The sequence below is a fragment of the Falco peregrinus genome, chromosome 3, assembly GCF_023634155.1.
Source record: "Falco peregrinus isolate bFalPer1 chromosome 3, bFalPer1.pri, whole genome shotgun sequence".
Taxonomy (NCBI): Eukaryota; Metazoa; Chordata; class Aves; order Falconiformes; family Falconidae; genus Falco; species Falco peregrinus.
Genome location: NC_073723.1, coordinates 88,560,944 through 88,580,867, shown reverse-complemented (window position 1 = coordinate 88,580,867; position 19,924 = coordinate 88,560,944). Strand labels below are relative to the sequence as shown.

At 38.3% G+C, this 19,924-nt stretch overlaps 1 protein-coding gene across 11 annotated transcripts in view; it reads right to left on the bottom strand.

The window, feature by feature from the left end:
• Positions 1-19,924, bottom strand: part of PTK2 (protein tyrosine kinase 2) — a 223,946-nt gene that overhangs the window by 41,745 nt on the left and 162,277 nt on the right. For 5 of the 11 annotated variants that reach the window (XR_008746230.1, XM_055798242.1, XM_055798244.1 and 2 more), the window contains 6 exons: positions 18,082-18,165; positions 16,855-16,872; positions 12,899-12,955; positions 11,440-11,460; positions 10,281-10,378; positions 6,607-6,691 (listed from right to left, as the gene is read on the bottom strand). Coding sequence is in view for 10 of the 11 variants with exons in the window: in XM_055798242.1 (XP_055654217.1) it covers positions 6,607-6,691; positions 10,281-10,378; positions 11,440-11,460; positions 12,899-12,955; positions 16,855-16,872; positions 18,082-18,165 (363 nt within the window). In the remaining variant the exon portion in view is untranslated. The remainder of the gene's footprint in view (positions 1-6,606; positions 6,692-10,280; positions 10,379-11,439; positions 11,461-12,898; positions 12,956-16,854; positions 16,873-18,081; positions 18,166-19,924) is intronic. The other 6 variants (XM_027779099.2, XM_055798246.1, XM_027779093.2 and 3 more) reach the window with 5 other exon arrangements.

Sequence of the window (19,924 nt, the reverse complement as noted above, 5' to 3'; positions counted from 1 at the left end):
GAGTATCAGCCACACCACTCAGCTTAGTGTGATCTGCAAACCTGCCGAGTTTCAATCCCACTGTTCATGTCCCCGACAAAGATGTTAAACAATACTGGTGAAGGGCCTGGAGAAAAAGTCTTGTGAGGAGCAGCTGAGAGAAATGGGGTTGTTTAGCCTGGAGAAAAGGAGGCTCAGGGGGTAGAGACGTTATTGCTCTCTACAGCTGCCTGAAAGGACGTTGTAGTGAAGTGGGTCTTGGTCTCTTCTCCCAAGTGACAAGGCAAGAGGAAACAGCCTCAAGTCGCACCAGGGGAGGTTTAGGTTGGATATTAGAAAAAGTAATATCCAATATCCCTTCACCAAAAGGGTTATCAAGCATTGGAACAGGCTGCCCAGGGAAGTAGTTGAGTCACCATCCCTGAAGGTAATTAAATGATGGGTAGATATGGTGCTTAGGGACACAGTTTAGCACTGGACTTACTGCTGGGTTAACGGTTGGACTCAACAACTTTTCCAACCCAAATGATTCTATGATCCCAGTACAGACCCCTGAGGGACATCACTCATCACTGGTCTCCATGCGGACATTGAGCTGTTGACCGCAACTCTTTGAATGTGACCATCCAATCAATTCCTTACCCACCGAGTGGTCCACGCATCAAATCTCTGTGTCTCTGTTTTAGAGACAAAGATGTGCAGGACAGTATCAAATTCTTTGCACAAGTCCAGGTAGATGGCATCAGCTGCTCTTCCCTTATCCACCAATGCTGTAAACCCATCACAGAAGGACACCACATTTGTCAGGCACGATTCGCTCCTAGTATAGCCATGTTGGCTGTCACCAATCATCTTGCTGTTTTCCGTCTGCCTTAACGTAGCTTCCAGGAGGATATGCTCCATGATCTTTCCTGGCACACAGATGAGACTGACCCACTTGTAGCTCCCTGACTTTTCCTTTTCCCCTCTTGTTAAAAATGGGGAACCCCATTTTTTAAAAGGGTTATGTTTGCCCTTTTCCATTTACTGGGAACTTCACCAGTCTGCCATGACTTTTCAGATATGAAGGGTAGTGTCTTAGCAACTTCACCTGTCAGTTCCCTCAGATGTATTTCATCAGATCCCATGGACTTGGGCACATTCAGGTTTCTTAGATGGCCTTGAACTTGATGTTCTGTGGCAGGCAGTACTTCTCCCAGCCCCTGCCTCTGGATTCTGTCAACTGGGTGGCATAGCTAGAGCACTTGCCAGTGAAGACTGAGGCAAATTGAATACCTCAGCTGTAGCCAGCTCTCCCATTCTGCTTATCAGGGGGGTACATCTTCCTTTTTTGTCCTATGTACCTTAAGAAACCCTTCTTTATATTTTTCATGTTCCTAGCCAAGTTCAGCTCCAGCTGTGCCTTCACCTTCATTATCCCCTCCCCTGCACCCTCAGGCAATATCCCTATCATCTCCCCAGGATGTATGCCTCTGCCTCCACTGCCTATGCATTTTCATTTTGTATTTTAGTTTGGTCCTGATTTAGCCAAAGTTGGCCTCCTACCTCCCCTGCCCAACTTCTTGCACATTGGCATTGAGAGGTCTTGCGCCCTAAGAAAAATGCCTTTACATACTTCTCATTTGCTCCTTTGCCTCTGAGGGCAGATTCCTAAAGGATCCCATGCATTTGCACCCTGAACAGGTGAAAGTTTGCCTTTCTGAGGTTTAGGGACCTGAATCTACTTTTTACCCATTTGGAACCCGAGAAGATTGAGAATTCCACAAGAGCATGATCACGGCAGCCAAGGCTATCTCCTATCTTGACCCCTCTGGGAAGTTCTTCCGCATTAGTGAGCAACAGGTTCAGCAGTGCCTCTCCATCACCTGTACTAGGAAGCTCTCCTCAATGCACTCTAGTAGTTTCCTGGACTGCTTGCAACTTTGCTGTCACTTTTCCAGCAGATGTCCAGGTGGGTGAACTCTCCTATCACAATCAGGGACTGTGAGCACAATGCTTCCTGCAGCTGAAAAAGGAACTCTTCATCAACCTCTTCTTGATCAGGTAGCCTATAGTAGAGACCAACCACAGAGTTTCCTCCCCTGGCTCGGTCTCTAATTTACACCCATAAGCTCCTGACCTGTGCATAACTGTTCTTCAAAGATAGCTCCATGCAATCAATCCCATTTTTGGCATAGAGGGCAACTCCTCCAGCTCTCCGTCCTTGCCTGTCCCTTCTGAATGATTTATAGCCATCAATCACAGCACTCCAATTGTGCGATTCATCCCACCATCAGGCAGTAGTTGTCTTCGATATAAACAGTGGCTACTGGCTCCTCCTGTTTGTTTCCCATGCCGCATGCATTGGTAGAGAGGCACTTCAGCTGGGCTATGGGCCACATCCCCTTTTTTACAAGATCTTGCTCTAATTCCCTTGAGGCAATTCACAGGTGCTTCCCTGTTGCTTTCTAATGCCTCAGCAGTCCCTGACTCTTCTTGAGTGCTTAGAGCCCCATCCACTTCCCCTGCTAAATCTAGTTTAAAGTTCTGTTTGTAAGTCCAACCAGCTTATTGTTTGCCCAAGACACCCTTGCCCCACTTGGTCAATTAAGCCCTGTCAGCTGCCCACAGGCCCCGTTGCTCCAAGGTATGCCAAAGATGGCAGAAGCTGAGATGCTGAGTGCAGCACCAGCTATGCAGCCATTCACTCATTCAATTTGTCTCCTTTTCCTCAACCCCCTTCTCTGACTGGGAGGATACAGGAGAACACCACCTGTGCTCCTGATCCCTTTAACATCATTCTGAGGCACATAAAGCATCTTTTGGTATTTCTGAGTTGCCCTGACCCTACTTGGAACAATAGGAATGGGTGAATGTCTGCATGCTTTGCCAGGCTCCGCAGCCTCTCCATGACATTATGGACGCAAGCTCCCAGCAGGCAGCAAACTTCTCCAGAGATATTGCCTGGGCAACAAACGGGTGCTTTGGTGCCTCTCAGCAAGAAGCCTCCAATTACTAACACACTACATACTTTTCTGGTGGCGCCAGTACTAATGGGGGGGTGATCAGACAAATTTTGCACATTGGTCCTTCCTGGGTCTTGCCCATTGCACTCTCTCTCTTCATTCTCCAGCCCCAGGGCATCATACCTGTTATGTAGGGGCACTTCACCAGGAAGGGGAAGATTCCTCCTCCTGCCCTGAGCAGAGATGAGAGTCATCTGCTTTGTCTTGCGAGTTGGTTCAGTCTGTCACCTCAGGGTTTGAAGCAAGTTTACCTCCCTGTTGCCCAGCTTGTGACAGTGCACAATACCACACATTGATCTCTTGTTCAGATGTCCGGATACTGCGCTGCCTGTTAAAACTCCTCTTGTAACATGGCCACTTGCTTGAAGAGTTCCTCCAGCTGAGCATGCCTGCACCCATGACATCCACCTCTGATTCTGGATCCTAAGGGGACTTCCAGGTTCTGGGTTTGGGAAGCTCTTTCAGTTCCTGGGGGGTCAGTCTGGGTGTAGGTGTCCACACAGGGAGGTTTTATCACTTACACCTGCGTTTCAGTTACAGCTTTGTAGTTGTGGTGGGTGCAAACAATTTTATATCAACAGAAGGCTATCTCTGTTCTGCTCCCAGAGTAATTACGCTGCCCTCCCTGGGTGCCCCTTCATGCAAACTGCCGCGCCTGGTCCTGTTTGCCCACCGTGGTCACTAGTGCCTTTTACAGGTGCAGGGGCTGGCTGCAGTTGCTTCTGGCCTCACCCAAGCCTTCTCAGCCACGCTCACAGCAGCTGCCGGCTCCTGGCGGCTCTCTCCGTGCTGGCACAGAGCTAACTGCCCCAGCTACTGAGTGCTAGTGGTGGTTACATCACGTTTAAATCTTGTGCTTAAATCTCTTGCTCCTGGCCCTGCCCAGGTCTTCTCAGCTGCTGTGGCATGAGCTGCAGGCTCCTGGTGGGTACCTCTGCTCCCCTCAGGTTCCCCCAGTTCAGGAATCCCCGCCATGCACCAAGCCGGAGTGCCCCACTGCCGATTGTGCCTGCACTGGAGCGGCTCACCTCGGTGACTGAGTCAGTGCTAATAACGCTTTGGGGAGATGTATTTGGTAGGTTAAATGAAACATCAGTCCTCTGATTAAGTTATTCCCTTCCAACACACACACAACAAATATCCTTAATTTAATCTTGACAAACATCCTTAATTTAATCTACAGTTGTAGTGTCAAGAGAAAGACAGAGAAATCACCAAACTGGAAAGTCTGTTTCAGTTTGCCTAAAATTAGGCAACAATAAAAACCATTATATTTTGGCTTTTGATTAATCACAAGCTGAAACCAGCAGGTGTTTCTGGATTCCTGCTGTGATGTGCTCTGAATTCTGCTTCTGTGCACTGGTACACAGCAGCTGTATAACCAACACATATTGCAACACCAGAAATCCCAAGAAAAATCCTTGGCCATCCAGTACTGTTTGTAAGACCTAATGTTATCATAGTTTAGTAACATATTTTCCTGCAAAGACACGTATATGGTCAAACTTAAGAGAACATATTCCTTAAAATATTCACATGATCTGAGTAATGCAGAAAAAAAAAATTAATAAAACACACATCCTTATCAATGACATAGCTTAACGCATTAACAAAAAGGAATAACTAATGTGGTGAAATATCAAACGGGCCAAAATAACTGCTAAAATGCTATACAGAATTGAAGCTAGATTCCCAAGTCACTCAATTCCCCTCCTCCCTTTTGAAGTAAATGGAATTTGAGACAGGGATGCTATTTCTGACACCTTAAAAAAGTATGCATTAGTAAGTCTCAGTAAATAATGTGTATATTCCAAACAAACCCCAATTATTCAGCTTTAGGGTTCTCTTGTGCTAATTTAATTCTATGCAATTTACAGTGCTTCATAACATGGCAATGTTGCTTCATTGATGTAACAATGAAGCAGGAACACAGTTTTAATTATCAAAGCAACAGAAAGACAACACAAATAGTTGTATATCGTATTGCCTTACCAGTTTTAAACACAAAATACTACATTGTTGGAAAGCATTTCCCAGACATTAATTCAATCAACGTTAGCTAACAAACTCACAAATTCAGAAAGGTAGTAGTTACTGTATCATTTTGCCACCCAGCTTCTAGAGGTAAGAGGAATGAACTACTTGCAGAAAGGAGCTATTTACCAAAAAGCCAGTGAAAGATCAATAAAAATCTCTCCCCCCCCCCCCCCCCAAGCATATACAAACGCATTAATAGTAATATGCTGCTATGCAAAAGCACACAAGAATGAAGACACAGGTGCTGCTTGTAAAACACTTTAATCTACTTTTTATTCTGAGGTGTTCCTCTTTGTGAGAATCAATATTAAATCTCAGCATTGAAAACTCTATCACAAGTAAACAACTGAACCTCTTAAGTATTTAAATATTCCTAATATTAAAATATCAGAAAATATTTTTTTTAATTCGGTGAAATAATCTCTCCAGATACTGGATTTGGGCCTTTTGGAAAGGCAGTATCTTCTGAGAGAGTTTGTAATCTGAACACAAACAAGAGAAAGGTAAAAGATGGGAAACAGAATTAACAAAAAAAAAAAGGCAAAACTATTAAATCGAAATTGAAAAGCACTATTTATCTGTCTACTATGTTGGCACTTCCTAATCTGTCAAGCTCAAAGCATAATAAGGAGCATTCAATGAGCAATTATTTTCTACATTGTTAACAGACAGAAGCCTACCTTTGACTGCTAAGTTATTACTATAAGCAATGGTATTTACTTTTTCAACAGCTAGAAGTGTAATGGAAAAAATTATAGTAATTTAGGAAAAATCTGACATCCAAAAGTATGCCATTAGCTATGAACATAGATTTTCTGAACAATTAGAAAAGTCCTTGAACAAAAGAACAGTGAATAAAAGTATGGTCTAACATCTGGCCAGAACCAAATAATTTATTGGTACCATACCAGTACCTTTGTGACATTTATCAATATACAGTAGCAGATGATCATAGGCAAAAATTGCGGCCTAAGTCTCCTATTTTAATTTGCTTACAAACCAAATAGTAGAGAAATCAGTAACTACAACATTCTTCTAGAACTTTTCATTACTATTCATCTCAACAAAAAGCCTTCCTCCATGTATAAGATGTACCATTTAGGGGATGCAGTATTTGTGGGCAATTATTTAGAAAACTGTTTTATTCTATCATCATTTTTAATTCTGAATTTTCAAAACAGATCTCTCTCTGACATAACATTTTTAGCCATTTTGTTAACAATCACCTGACCTTGTAAAGTGATACACTGGAAAAAAATGCTAGGATTTTTTTTTAATGCATTATGGGGAAATAAGGAAATAGAGGATCAGATCTCTAATATTCCAAAACTGGTTCTGAAGCCCTACAGGAGTCAGACATCACTGCTTGATTTAGAAAATCAAAGAACCCACATATAATCATATACACGGGCAATGCAAGGATGTAAAGCAGTCTTCCTGGCACATATTGCTGGAGAGGAAAAGGTCATGCTATATATTAATAAAATATTTATATTAGTATCAGATGTTTCTGGCACAGATAGCTGCAGTCTTTGCAAAGACCAGTTACAGGAGCTAACCCAAAAGGAGTTATTTGAATACTCACAGGCTTCTTGTAAAAATTTTTCTCTAACGCTGTCTGAGGTGCAGTTTTTACATGTTTTGATTGCAACAGCCATAGCTGGATTTTCCTGGAAGACATTATTGAGAAATAACTGAAATACAGTTCACGAAAAGCTAAGTCCTTTAAAATTCTAGCAAAACTGCTTTAGAGAAAATTACTGTCAACCAAAATATCTTTAGTTAAGAAATTAAATTTTGAAAGTTTCCATGTTCAAATATTATTACAATCAAGACATCTAGTGTACAACATTTACATCTAACGCACCCAGGAAATATTTAATCTGTTTTAAACTGTTACATCGTACAAAAATTATGACAAAAGGCAGTAAGTTTAACTGATACTGTAAACATTTTGCATTACTGAGGATGGTAAACTCTTGACAGTATTTAGCAAAAGCAGAAGAAACAAGTAGATATATGCCTAAACCCCACACTTGGCTTATGCAAGCAAGCCACCTGGAAAGCCAAATAAGGGACTATTTGTGGCTCTTACAGAGCACAGACTAGCTCAAAGATTTTGAATTCAAACTACAAAGGGAAGTAAACCAAAGGTTTTACATGTTAGCTTCACAATCAGTTAAATTAGGTGTTTAAAACCAAGTTAAACAACACGTATTTAACATCAGAAACAGATTTTGCCACCTCATTGCTTATCCTCTGAATACTGAAAAATGAGAAGCACTGAGACAGCCCAAAGGAGCCCTCTTAGCTCAGGCGGCATCTTTCACCTTGTCTTGCTTTGGTGTGTTTTTTTAAATACCCTTTCCATAAATTACAGCCAGCCCAGAGCTGCTTTCCATAAATTACAGCCAGCCCAGCAAGTGCTTTTCTCCTGAGTAGCTTTAAGTGTTCAGGCTTCCCTAGTATTCAGAATGCCACGGCTTAGAAAATGGTACTTTTACAACACAGTGTATCTTCACAGTAACATGCAGTGCTCAGATGTCATCACTCATACAAGTTTTTAACAGGTTGAAAACACCTGAAGTGTTTTAAAATTAAGCTTCTACATTAGGTATAGGTCTGCTCAAGGACTAGTATATGCCTGCCTTCCAACGGGGAAATTGGGAATTGTGCACTGTTTAAACGGGAAGATTACAAATGCATCTTTCCTTGAAAGGCTGCAGGGTTGATGATGTGTGTCCTCAGTTTTTAAGGCCAGTGAGAGCTGAAGATTCACAGAGTTATGTTCTGTGTCTGCTCATACTTGCTCTATTTTTAATCTGTTTTTATAGACAAACATTATCAGAATCATAGTATTTGCATTTTGCAGGCTTAAATGTCTACACTTCCTAAGTTACTCACGACATAGCTCTTCAAGTTGACTTTTCAGGAATATATTGATTAAAACCTTTTCTCATACATAAACATGTCCATAAACTGACTGAAAAACTGGTGGTAAATTAAGATGATTTTATTCCCTTCTGAAATCAGGATTCAATAATCAACACCGGATGAAACCTCTGGAGGCCTGCAAGACCAATCCTGCTCCTGGTGTTACAGATGAAGTTTTTGAAACATCTCATAACCAACATCAGCACCAAAAGGAAGAGTTTCAGTGTCTGCAACCAGCAAAGGCCCCAGACATTTTCCAAAATTAATACAGGAAAAGGCCTTGTTATCAGGGTTTTGCTGATCTTTTGTTTCCGGATAAGGAGACAAAACAGTGAGGATACATCAGACTGGCAAGAGTTTGTGTATTGAACAGCAAACACTATTTTAAATGACGCGTTTAGATTAAACCCACAGGAAATCAAGCTTTGAACAGTCTTATTTGAATTGTGTATGTCTGAGCAAAAGGATCCTGTATGTATACATACATTTTCCATTCAGTATCCTATAAATATAGGCTGGTTCTTCTATTTCAGGAATACCTAAGCAGTAAGCAGCATTCAAGAAGAGGTGGATGCTGCACAGTCACTAGGAATAAGAACTTTACAAGTGGAGTAACAGGGATAAACATGATTTTTCAGACTCAAATTTGAGCTAGCAGAACAAGAGGCCAGAAATCTCCCCTGTAATTTTGCATGCGAGATGAATGATCAATATATACAAGGATGGAAATACAATCACTTTTCTGTAACTAATCTTTTATCTGTTGTAAGATTTCTTCCAAAAGTCCAAGTTACACTTGTGATTAGTACATTAAATTTTAATGACAATATCTTCCTGTTTTCCCTTCACATATTCAAGTGTCTTAAATGTAGTAAAATTTTATTAATAAAAGTAATCATCAGGCTGACATTTAAAAACCTCATACTAGACACACGATGACTGAATAAAAATCTGTTTTCCAAATCAAGAAGGGATAGAGACAGCAATTTCAAAACAATAGTCCCTAAGAAAAGGGGTTGTTAATTGGTTTTACAGAGAACTGTATTTATCCACTGTGTCCCAAGTTCAGTGAAACATTACTCCCCAAATACTCCTCTTAACTTGGACAGGATTAAATTAAAAACAAGAATATCCCTTGATGCAAAGTGTATCAGATCTGCTTTTCTAAAAGAAGGTGTAAGAACAGACTTCAAACTTGTCTGAAAAGGATAACATGTATCTTTATTTATCTACTTAAATATTACATTAAGGATTTATTTATATAACCCACCTAGCCCAGGATGCTAACCAGCTGTTTCTGAAGTTAGAACTATATGCTTGTCCACATGAATTATTATGTCACCTATCAAAAATCCAGACAATTTCTTTTCACATGAGAAATCAATCTTCATTTTACACTTGTAGAATTAGTTTATTATAAGCTTGAAATTGGTTGAAACTAAATAATTTTTCAGCTTTCTCTTGCTTTTTCCCCACAAACTTAATTCCTTTGGGGCTGCAGTCTAGAAAAAACAAATAAGCACCAGCCTAAATTAAACAGGTCCCACCAACTTCACTGGTTTCACTGAGGTGACTCGTGCATTGGGGTTTTGCTGGATCAGTGTCCAAGTATTTTGTATCTTTTCTTTCAGGAAGAAGTAGAAACTTTATTGTACAAGCCTCCTTGTGAAAGACAGTGAAATGGTCATTGGAGAAACAGACACATTTGTTAAACATTATTGTCACTCTGCTATAGGCTACTGCCCTTCCAGCAGAACAGACTAATATTTCTTCTCTGTATTTCAGCACAGATGTTAGATTAGTTTATCCTGACACAGTTGCCATCTTTTGCACTGAATGCTGAACTCAAGTCAGACCGAACATAATAAACAGTTTTGAGCTTTGGAAACGGTTCTAAAGCATTGAATGCTCAATAAGGGAGTATGATCAGAGGGACATGAGCTTACCGTGCTTGGACACACTCAAAATGAAGAAGAGAGTGTATGGCTGGGGTTAAAAGCAATGACTTCTAATTCCGCCTCAGCCAGTGGCTTTGGTATGGTCCTGAATAATTTATTTGGCTTTTTGGATTCCTTTCACAATCTAAAAAAAATGGGGATATAGGAGCAGAGAAACTGCTCTGGAGCTAGTTTTCTACTTATCTGAAACATGGGAAATACTCTCTGTGTGCTGATTATTCTGAAAAATAAATCACAAAGTCAATATTTTTTTTTGTTTTGGAAGACTCAGACCACGACATCCAAGGAATACATTTATTTTTTATCGTACTTTTTAACTAGAAAGTTTTTATTGTTTGTTTAGTTTTATTTCAGAAGTGAGGCTTACCGGACTCATGTAAACTCCTTGGTGTACATCTCCAAACTGTCCTTCACCAATGCAGCGCCCCAGTTCAATTCTCTCCCTTTGAATTTCATAATCTCTGGCTATAAGAATATAATGCACTTAAAGTATTAAATTTCTGATGAAAGGCAAAGAAATGATCCACAAGATACAAAATTCAAAGTAAGTCACTCAAATGTCTCACATATGAATAACTACAATTAACGTTTACTGCACACCAACCTATACAAATGCTGTATATACACAGTGGAAACCTCTTAAACAAACGTTTGAGCCAAAGCAATGAAAAAGGAATTGTGAAATCTAATTTGCTAAATCAACTACTATGCATTATTTATATTTCAATGCAATAGACATAATTGAATCTTGCTTAATTATAGCTAGTAAAAGACAAAGAACACTAATAAGCCTAGGGCAATACCAATGCTACTAAATACAGCCTTAGAACAAATCCCTTCAGATGTTTAAGAGAACTCCACTATGTGGTATTTTAGATTTTGGAACCATCAAATGAGCCCAGAGAATTTTTAAAGAGGTAACTGCACGAAAAAATACAGAAGCAAGAGCTTTGCAAATAAAAGATAAAATGAAAGAGCAAAATTTTGAGTGCACTACACCTCTCCGTATGTAATTGAGGTAAAATTGATATGTTTCATAGAGTTATGCAATTTTGTTAACTTTGTGGTTTAACAGACTGAGAATATTACTGATAAAAAATGGCTCAGTACTTCAGCAAAACATTTAATCAATTGCAATTGAATTACTTCATTTGCAATTTGCTTTCTAGCAGACATGAAAAAATATTTCAGCAATAGCAGAAAAGCATGTACAGTATATGTTTTCACCTCTACTTGTAGCATTGAGAGGAAAAAAATCTGAACAACCAGCTTAGGACTTCATGACTGATGATTCTGACTTCATTAACACTACAGAAATTATGTCATCTAGAGCTGGATAACAAAGTGATAAATACCTTTTTCATTTCTTTTTTTAAGTACTGCATTTTCCTCTTTAAAATCCCAAAGCTAACTGGTTTAACTATAAATAAATAATGTTTATTAAATGAAAGTGAATAGTAAACTTAAAAATTCCACATCATTCCAAATTGCAAGCATACAGGGATGGGTAAAGGGTCTCCTGTTACCTTCATCTATTCCATAGCTTTCTGCAGTGCAATTAAGAGAAAAATCAAATGCTTACTTAGATAAAGCTTCTTAAAATCAAGACAAGGACAAACATTTTTCAATATTTTTTTAAAATGAAGAAATATACTGATGCAATTTTAAGTTTACATTAGCAGAAGTCACAGGTCTGTTCTTGTGATCTTTACTGACTCAGTCCTTTGAGAGCTGAACACTTGAGTCCACTTCAATCCAGCAAAGCACTTAATGAGTTTCACTTCCTGTAACAGCCCACCTCATGGGCTTTGAATTGAAGGTATACTTAAGCGTTCAGCATCATCCAGGGCTGGGCCTACAAGTAATTACTTCCATGAGAATTCAAATGTAAAATCAGGGAAAAGAAAAGATTCACACAAAGTTAATATGTTAACAAAAAATAAAGGATATAATTTATCACAGTACTTTTTTATCTTGCAATTATTTTAGTAGAATCATGTAGTGACTTACTGCAAGACATTCAAAACACATTGTTTATTTCTGGAAAACATATATTCTTGCTTTTCAAATATTTATGTTCAAATATATATGTTTTTCAAAACATATATTCTTGCTTTTCAAATATTTTCCACAGTAGTGGAAACACTGAAGTGATCATGAAACCTTCCTGCCACATGGTAAACTTGAGAAATCCTTACATACATTCATGGTTCTTCAGCAGAACATGGTACCAGTTCAGCACCATCCTCCTCCTCTTATACCAACCAAACTCAACATTTTGGCAGGTCTATGCATCAACGGATTGTCTACTTCTAGAGAAATCCATAGTTGCCAAAATGCAACTGTAATTTCACAGACACAACTTTTAAAATCAGAATACTACATTTTCATGTTAAATTAGTTAACCTGGACTGTTTAAGATTCAGAATATATATTAAAAATGCCATAAGACAAAATCCTTGTGGTGGCTAAAGCATCTTTTTTTATGACTTCAAAGATGAAGACTCAGAAAAACTTTGAATTTTTATTTTTGTTTCAGAAGTCTTTCATCTTTAACAAAATTGCATGTGGTACAGTTGACTTTCCTCTATCACAGAATTCGACAGCAGCAAGTTTGTCATAGAGCAAAGGTGAGACACCATTAAGACAGCAATACACAGAAGCTTTTCAAATTGTTTGCTCTATCAGAGAAATCTTATGCATTCTTTCTTTAAGCACGGTGTTCAGTATCACAAAAAAAAAATAATCTACATTTTGAGCTGTAAAAGGAATTTCACTGTGAAGTCACTGACAGCAGCAAAACAGAAATTGGTTTTATTTCCTTCAAAACCTTAACTTGAAAAACACTGAATCTATGAGTTTTCAAAACACAACATATATTTTCTTTGCACATATATTACTTAAGGCTGAAATAAAAGATTTAGTCCCTGCTAAACCAAAGAAGTTTTCAGATAGAAAAGTTCCCAAGTTAACTACCATACTTACTTGATGGCATTGTGTAAGTATCTTCTTCATCTATAATCTCTGCATAGTCATCTGTCTCTGTAAAGGGAGGAATTTAAGAGTTTCGGGAAAAGCAGATGAAAATAATTCTCCAGAACAATATCTCAAATTTATCAAGGCTGATATGTGACAACCCCCAACTTCAACATTACTGGGACGTATTTACAACAGCATGAATAAAACTTGCTCATGCATAATTTATGGTATGATAATGACCTCCGTGCCAATTATACTACATCACATAGATGCATTCAACAAGGAAAAAAAGGAAGACTCATTTGTATTCAAAAAAGTTCAAGTTCCATAATTGAAACCCATCTAAACTGTTGACTTAAAACGAAAAATCTTTTTAACAGCAAATTCCATTGCAGTAAGGAGAAAACATTATTAACAGATTAAACTGCTTCACCTTCAATAAAGTGTGAATAATAGTTTCCTAGTTTTTTGTCAAACAGGCAGAACAGACAGTAAAGACATTCCAGGGCAGCATCTACCTCTACTATCAGTGTGGCAAGGCGAGCTATTTTCCATAGTCTTCTACAGCATAAAGGTCTTTTAAACCACACTCTTGCCTTACATCCATTTTTCCTGCATTAGCTTCAATTTTCCTTGTTTAGTGGATATTCACCACCAGCTTTGCTGTCAAGAATCAACATCTCATAGACAGCGTTTGAAAACAAGCAGTTCGAGAAAAAAAATCCGAAAAATGACAGTGTATGTCTTCCTCTGTTTAAAACTTAGGACTTCTACATCTTATCTGTTCTCAAAATGATTTAAATAGTGTCAAGTCATATCAGAAGGTCCTTCTCTTGCTCTGAAGAACTTCTAGTGTGTGTAGGCAATTTCCTAATGGTCAGATAAATCCCTCCAGGGGTTACAAAACCAGTCTACAACAGTGAGACAATTTTTCACCTCAAGGCTGTTAAATTCTACTCACCAATTTTGAATGCATAGAGAAGTTCTCAAAATTGAACAATTTCAAATCCAGTATGCAGTTTTCATGGTTCGTTTCAGGTGATCACACATTGGGCCTCTGAAAGGCATTTTTTACTCCCCTTTTTCCCCATCTGCCCTGGAGCATACGTATATCCCTACGCCTCCCTGACACCATTTCTAGAGGTATGGTTTCTGAATAGTGAATGGGACAAAGCCACAGTGAGAGTGGAAAGAAGGATGGGATGAGGATCCCTTCTGGCAGCAGCCTTCAGTTCAACCAACTAAAGCCAACTCTGAAACCAGAGCAAGGCTCATAAATACACACATACATAGTGTAACAAGAGGCTTGCTTTTCAGACAGACTGATTATTCAACGATTAGGCAACTACAGGTTGCCTATAACCTTTGAAGTTCAACACACTTCAATGAGTAAACGTAGTTTTACGATCCTAACTTTGTATTATTTAAATAAGTTAAAGCTATTTTTCTTTCAAACTCCTGTAGGAATATATTGTGTCTTGTAAAAACAGAATCAGGAAATTCTATACCATTTAATTTTTTGCTAGGCAATTTCTATTTAGGACACAGCAAAACAGAGTCACTCAATGAAAATTCAATGAATTACGAAGACAGTGCAAAATTCTAAACAGGCAGCGTACTCCAGAGGACTAATCTCTTTCTTGGTATGTTTTTTCCTCCCTACATTGTAAACTAACGTTTTTTGTAGAAAATAAGCCCTGGTTTGATCTAAGTAGTAAACATCCATTTAAAGGAAATCATTAGTGTGATACCAACGTAATGGGGATAAATCACTTTGCTTCCTTGTAATATTGTGGTAACATGTTTTTTAACTTTTAAGTGCAGTATGTATCAATTATTGTTACAAGCTAGTACTTGAGGATACCAGAATTCTTAATCTATGTAAAAAAAAACGGACTGAATGAGACATTATTATAAACATATGTGAGAAGAATTTTAGAAGTTAGGAAACTACAACTGGTCTTTAAAAAACCAAAACACCTGTCACACTAGATTATTGAACAGTGCTTATGAAATGTGATAAACGGCTGGGCTTGTTCATCTCTCTATTTTAAATTAATGAAGTTAATTCATAATAAAAGCAGTATCAGAACACTGCAGAGCACTTTACATGGTTTTGATACATCGCCCTAAACAGTCCTGAAACCAAAAGGGTCTTCAGTAGCCAATTCAAATACATTACATGTATGCACTTAGCTAAAGAAGTACTTCTTGTTACACATTTAACACTCTGGACAGGAATATATAATAAGAATTCAGAAAATAACTCCTATACATGCCTGGTATTGTTTCTGGGAATTAGAGGAAAATTCAGTGAAGGCATTAACACTGACTTGCTCCAAGCATTCTGCAACAAAGGTAACTGACCTCTCTCACGAGCAGTCCTTACATCATGACTATAGAGTCACATACTGTGAGACTATTACCAAGTCTGCTAAGAGCAACTATGTATGCTAAGAGAGAGTTCAGAACCTATGTGGAGTCTAAAGCAAGACTCAGCTAGACAAGGCTCTCCAGGCTGCTTTACAAGGAATAATATGTCTCAAGAGCTAAACACTCACAACAAAGCAGCAATTCCAGGAGACGGTCTATCTCTGAGGCCCTTGACAAGTCTGGAAAAACTAAGATTTAAAAATGGGGCTCATTACTGCTGCTCTCTCACACATTTTAAAACCAGCAATGAACCTCTTCACCTGTTGGGTCAACCCCAGATTCTTCTAGATGGAAAAACAAATAGGTCACTTTTCCAAAAGAAAACTGTTGGTGGTACAGGTGACTGAGCCAATTTGAGCTTTACTAAATCTGAATGCATTTATTAAACAGTAGGAAAACACATCCAAGAATATTACATCCGTAATAGCTAATCCATGATGTTAATCACCTGTTCAAAATTTCCCTTTTCATGATTTTTTTTCCCATTTATCAGCACCCACAATTTATAAAAGAAGGCAAGCATTAATAAAAAGATGTAGAGGGTTTGTATCTGAAATACAACTTCTGAATTTAGGACAGTACAAATGTCCTTTGAGTTTTTCATGTTTAAGAAAAGAGAGAAAATTGGGGTACTATTATCTTTGATTTATATTTGAAGGAGAGAAATGAGATGAAAAGCTAGACACCCCCTTTACATTTTACTGAACGGAAGGCCACAAGACATTATACTGCTTTTTATGCTGTTTCAGTACCTCCTACTTGTAAGAATAAAAGCCATGAACTGCTACTACTCATAGTGTATTTTTTTTCAACATCAGATGGAATCCTTTAGAGAAATTGCTAAAAATCTCTTTAAAAAAAAATAAAACCAAACCCCAACTTGTTTTCGCAGGATAGCAAGACAGTACTTTCGAGGAAAAAAATCCACTTACGAAGTCTGGAGAAGTTAAATATTTCAAAGTAGATTTAAAAATTTTGAAGAAAAACATTAAAATCTGTATCTAAAATTAGTAGTTTGAGTAGCTAAAGCCTGGTTATTTCATGTATTTAATCTACATTGTCTTGTACGGCTTCTTTTTATGCAAGGAGCAGTAGTGGACTACAAAGCACTTTGATGCTACCATGCCTATAAAGCATTACTTAGTAGAGTCATTTCTCACAGGTTACATCCATCAATCCCACTCACTGACCAAAAAAATTCTGTGATATCACCATTTCAATCAAACTGAATGGACACTCTTGCAAACCTAATAAACCTTTGCATCATGCCCGAAGTCTCATTGCAAACACATGCAATACCCCATCCCTGTATGTCTGAAATAGTTTTTAATTTTTCAATTCCAGTTCAGCATAAGTGTTAGTTGCACAGCCTGTAAAGTGTAGTATTTATTGGCTAATGTCCAAAGCACACTGCTTTTTAATACTAAAAGCTGTATAAAATTTATTACTGAAATGTGCATTAAGTGGTGTATGGATATAAGAGTTGCATATTGCACGTTAGTTAACACACAGACTAGAAAACATATTACCGTCCCCACTAATTTCATCTGCAGATCCAGGTGGCATGCAAGGAGAGAGAAAAACAGAGGGGGAGAGAGAAGGGACAGAGAAGGGGGAGGGGAAAATATACTATTAAATTCATGAGTAATCCAAAAGTATTCAGACTGTAGTTATCTTATATACCTGACTCAAGAGAAACCAGAAAAAAAGCAGAATTTAAGACTTCTCACCTAAAACCCAAGGGACAAAGATACAATCTAAGAAGCTTGTATGATGAAACAGAGTTAATGACTTTCAAACACAAATGTAAACAAAAATTAAATTTGGGAGTGGAACTAGTTATTTTAATGCATTATTAAGAAACGCCATTTTCTGGTTTTATTCAATACTTAACTACAAAATAGATACCCTGCAGCCAGATGAGTCAGTTCAATTTCACTTTGCACATACGCTTATGACTTTGGATAACATAGAGTTGGTGTGACCCTTTCAAAGGAAATGCACTCCTGTGCTGTCATGAAGACATCAGTAAGAAATGGAACCATCTAAGTATTAATTATACAGAGCATATCCCAGTTATACAAAGCTGAAATTTAAACAAGTGGCAAACGGAGCAACTCTACTAGGAAGATGTTCAAATGAGCACCGTATTCTGCACGTACTGTAGCGGCCCTATTGCACACCAATACCCACAGCACAAGCCGATGCACTTTAGACACGAACTATAAATAAAAGGAAAATGTGCATTGATGTTATAAAAGTAATGCACTTATTACTCCAATTCTTCTTACCCCTAACAAAGCCAAACTGGTCCAGACCAAGTGCTGAACCAGTCAGTAAGCAGCCAAAAGCATCGCTGTATTCAATATTTAATTCAAAGTGATCTCAGCTGATGCTTATTGTTGCTATTCTATTTCATTCATAAGCATGCTGTATCAGGGGTCCAAGAATGAAGTCATAATATATTAACAAAAAACCCATGGTAGACAGGGGCTGAGTAGCTATACAAATGAAATCATTCATATGTTTTTATTAGTAAGATGCTTAAAAACAAGTCCCACATAAAAATGGGGACCAGCAAGCTTGTGACACTGTGAAAATCCAATTCAATAGGAGGAAAGGGCTAGCAGAAATGTAATGAAATTATTCTTGGAACTCTGTTTATCTGGGACTAAAGTAGTTTAAAAACAGTAACCGAGTTAGTATATTCAGCTTTTGGGTTAATAAGGCAGCCTATACAAAGAGCAGTGCAGTACCCTTAGGCGGCGACTCATGGGAACAGAAGACGAAAGGGAGAAAGCGTCTAGCTTTCTTTACTTTATGCTGACAGTGACTGACTCCTTTACAAAGAGGCAAGAAAAGGAAAGAGAAAAACAGAAACAAATTATTTGGAAATAAAAGAAAAGAGACTGGAGAGAACATCTACAATGAATGAACATAAAAGTAAAGGTTTACATTACAATTCTGTATATGCAAATGGATATACCAATGTTGTTGAAACTCTAAAGCATGTTTGGTATTTTCCTTCAAATTCCTTTCTCCAGCAAAGTTATTCTCAGTTCAATTTTTAAAAGTGAGACTAGAGTCTATTAAAAAGTCAGCTTTCACCAACTATATATACCATCCTTTGGCAACGCAGAGAGCACTGTCTATCCCAGAAGCATAACCTGCTTTTGCAACCTCCCCACCTAAGTTCTACTAGACCGTGCTATACCTAAATTCTGATTTAAGTGGCAGTCATCAGACTTACAACATGGATGTATTGACTTTCTGGACCCTTCAAAAAACTTAACACAAAACAAGTATTTCACATAGCAGGGTTACATAGAACAAGGAAAAAGACAGTTTCTCTGTCCACTGAAATACAAAACTGACATATTTTATGATCTGAAATCTGCCACTGGAGTTTTATAGCCAGTGCAGAGCTGGTCTTGCCAATTGATCTTCTAGCTTTCCAAGGATCTCCGGACAAATGCCCCATGGTGCTATCCTCAGTGTCCCCTTCCCTAGTCACCCTACCGCATTTAACCAGCAAAGCACTTACTGAAGAAAAAGATTTCTGAGTAGGAGAAAATACAAAGAAGCCAAAACTGATTTCACAAGGTGAGAAAGAAGGACAACAAGACAACACTAAGAACCTGAAGATAGCTGCTCCTTTTATTTCTCTTGTTACCTGTTCGCTCCTCTCTCTGCTGGCCTCTTTTCTCTCTCTCCTCTATCTCAGGAAATTTGAGAGGTGGTTTAAAAAGTCCATTAACTAAAAACCCACATCTTGTGGCTGACAGTCCTTCACAGTCAAAACTCAAAAGGTGAGGTCCAGCCACCGTGAGTTACACAGGCTGGAGGTACAGGTGTTAGAGGAGAAGCCCAGTACCACAGAAGCAACATACTGGAACAGCATACTAGTCAGCGGTGGCAAGAGTACAGGAAGGGCAGAAAAGGAGAAACACCCTTTAGTAAAAATAATTTCATGTTTTTCATAGATTCTGGAAACCTAAGGAGCTATACTTACACAAAAGCACCATCTTATACACAGTTGTGCAGTTTTTAGCGGCCAGATTTTGAGGGATAATGTGCAGAATTTTTTAAGAGGTGTACTAAGTATGTTTAATCACCATCCAATCTGGAGGCTGCATGTTGAATTTCACGCACACAAATCTAATGGGTAACAGACTATCATATACAACCCATTCTTTGCTAAGATGGCAATTTTAATCCAAAGTTAAAACAACTGGGTGAGTTTTATCATTATATCCTAAACAACAAAAACCACCATTCTAAAAACTGCTGGGGTAATTAAACAAACAGATGTCATCTCTCAATTGTGAAAATGTACGTGTCATTGGAAGTAACAGAACATTAATCAGATTCAATGCTAAGAACTAAAAGAGGTGCAAGGACTGGGCAAAATTATTGAATGAGTGCATTAGTATTTCTGTGTATACCACATTACTGCAATCCTAGGGACTTATCTTCCCAACATCACATAGCACAGTTTTCAGCATTATCATCCTAACACAAACCTGAGGTAACATTCATGAAAAGCTTCAGACATAGTATGAAAGAAAAGAAACAAATACTACAGCTATTTTAAGACAC